Source organism: Momordica charantia (assembly GCF_013281855.1).
Source record: "Momordica charantia cultivar OHB3-1 chromosome 11 unlocalized genomic scaffold, Mcharantia_2.0 BLBB01000011.1, whole genome shotgun sequence".
NCBI lineage: Eukaryota > Viridiplantae > Streptophyta > Magnoliopsida > Cucurbitales > Cucurbitaceae > Momordica > Momordica charantia.
The window spans coordinates 14,517,913-14,520,473 of record NW_028275159.1 but is presented as its reverse complement, the minus strand read 5'-3'; the positions used below and the strand labels follow the sequence as shown (position 1 = coordinate 14,520,473).

Below are 2,561 nucleotides of genomic sequence, written 5' to 3'. Positions count from 1 at the left end.
TCATCCAAAGTCTAACGGCACAATAGAAAGTGACATCATATTAATTGAGGCAGAAATTTCAGCATTTAATGGTTCTGTCAACCCTTCAGCACCAATATCATTAATAATCACTTTAGTCTTATAATCAAAATTTTCCTCTGTAATTATATCATGTGTATCTAGATCATTCATGTTATTTCGATACAGAGAATGTTCAACATTAGTATCGAAAATATTAAATTTTACAATATCTCCATCTAATTCTATTGAAAAAGTGCCTCCATCCACATCAATCTTCGTTTTAGCAAATTTCATAAATGGACGTCCCAACAGAATGGAGGCTGACTTTGATGAAGGGTTACCATCCATTTCTAAAATATAGAAGTCAACAGGGAATGCGAGCTTATTAACCTGCACTAAGATATCTTTAACAACTCCGAGTGGGTTAACGTAAGAATGATCAAATAATTGAACCACTACACCAGTCTTTGGTGAGTCTTTTAACTTTAACTCTTGATAAATAGAAAATGCCATCATCTTTATGGAAGCTCCTAAATCTAACATGACATGTTCAATTTTGTTATTATTAATCACACACGGTAATGAAAACATACCGGGATCCTCGCATTTTTCTGGTAAGTTATTTTTCATGATAGTTGATAGTTTCTTACATACCTCTACTATCTCATTTTCATTATCTTTCTTTTTTTGTTCGTTAAACCTACTGGGAAAAGGAGGTGGTGAAGTGTAAGATGAAAGAGATAAAGGAGGATCAAAATTTATTCCGCATGATACGTTAGGAGAAGTTTCTTTCTTTTCTTCGCTCAACTCATTCTGCTTGAGTGGAATTGATACTAGAGGGATATCTTCTTCATTTCTCAACATAACCGCACTAATTTTTTCCACTTGATTCTTTTTTGGATTCACTTCTATTTGTGAGGGTAATGTTCCAGAACTTTGAGCTTCCAATCTACTCATTGATGTAGCCAATTGGGTAATTTGGTTGCCCAAATTTTGCATACCAACCCTTGTTTCTTGTTGAAATTGAAGAGTACTATTAGCAAGATTTTTAACAATTTCTTCTAGAGACATACCTGAGTTTGAAGCTTGAGTTTGCATAGGAGGTGGAGGTGGTCTAATGAAGTTTTGATTCCCATAGCTGAGATTTGGATGGTCTCTCCATCCAGGATTATAATGATTGGCGTATGGATCATAGTTTCTTTGTGGAGAAGGAAATCTCCCTATAGCCTTGACCTATTGAATGAAATCTTGTTGGAATTAGGGAATGTATTTGTAGGATATCCTTGAAGTGCGTACATTTCACGTGGCTTTTCTCCTACAGCAATTGGACGAACTAAAGTAGTTAGATCGAAAATTTGACTTTTAAGTTCACTTACCTCGTTGACTTGTGTAACAGATCCTCGAGTTCTAAATCCAAATTGTTGGGAGTTTTCAGCCATGTTTAAAATTAGTGGCTTGGCTGCTTCTGGTGTCTTGTCTACCAAAGCTCCTCCACTAGTTGCATCGATCATACTCCTATCCATTGATAATAATCCTTCGTAAAAATATTGGATGAGGTGTTGATCTAGGCTTTGATGATAGGGCAAACTAGCGCATAATCTCTTAAATCGTTCCCAATACTCGTACAATGTCTCCCCAGAGATCTGTGTGATTCCATAAATTTCCTTTCTAATATTTGCAGCTCGTGATGCAGGAAAGAATTTATCTAGGAATAGTCTTTTCATCTTGTTCCATGTTGTGATTGATCCAGAAGGTAGATAATAAAGCCAATCTTTTGCTTGATCCTTTAAAGAAAAGGGAAAAGCTCTAAGGTTGATTTGCTGCTCAATTACTCCATGTGGCTTCATTCCAGAGCATACAATATGGAATTCCTTCAAATGTTTATGAGGATCTTCACCTGCACATACACGAAAAATAGGAAGTAAGTGTATTAATCCAGATTTTAATTCAAAATCATTTTCAATATTAGGAAAAGTTATGCAAAGAGGCTGTTGATTCAAATCTGGTGCCGCAAGCTGTTTTAATGTTCTATTCGCCATCTCTTCGTTGAATTCCAAACGTCGTCTTCTCTTCCTTCTTAACTGGCGCAATGTCCTTTCAATTTAAGGATCAAATTGTAGTTCTATATTCTTAGAAGAACGAGTCATAAACAGTTAAATTAAACAATGAGAAAATAATAATGGCTCCCCGGCAACGGCGTCAATTTTGATAAGGGTTGTCGAGACCCTCCAAAATAATTACTGATTTTACTAAATCTAACTTGTAGAAGTAGTGAGACCAGGTCGAATCCCAAGGGAACCAGTGAAATTAATTTCTCAAAGTTAAAAAAATAGGGGGTTTTGGATTTAAATTTTGAAATTTAAAAAGATAAACTAAAAGGAAAACGAAAGTTAATGTTACCAAGCTTTCAATCAAAATGTGTGATTTTCATCCAATTGTAATCTTGATCATAGGCATTATATAAAAAATCGATTTCTTGATTCAAGAACTTAGTCTACTTACTCGGAACGGTCGTGGTAAGTTTTAATTCTCCTAATTTAATTAATTTAGACCGAGCATCA

The 2,561-nt window shown here is 35.0% G+C and overlaps 1 protein-coding gene across 1 annotated transcript; it reads right to left on the bottom strand.

Moving 5' to 3' along the window:
- On the bottom strand, positions 1 to 2,039 carry LOC111023248 (uncharacterized). Its single transcript, XM_088120132.1, has 2 exons — positions 1,320 to 2,039; positions 1 to 1,233 (listed from the first exon to the last, which is right to left on the bottom strand). Exons 1-2 carry the CDS (start codon positions 2,037 to 2,039, stop codon positions 1 to 3), a joined length of 1,953 nt encoding a protein of 650 aa, XP_087976258.1.
- Between the last annotated feature and the right edge of the window lie 522 nt (positions 2,040 to 2,561).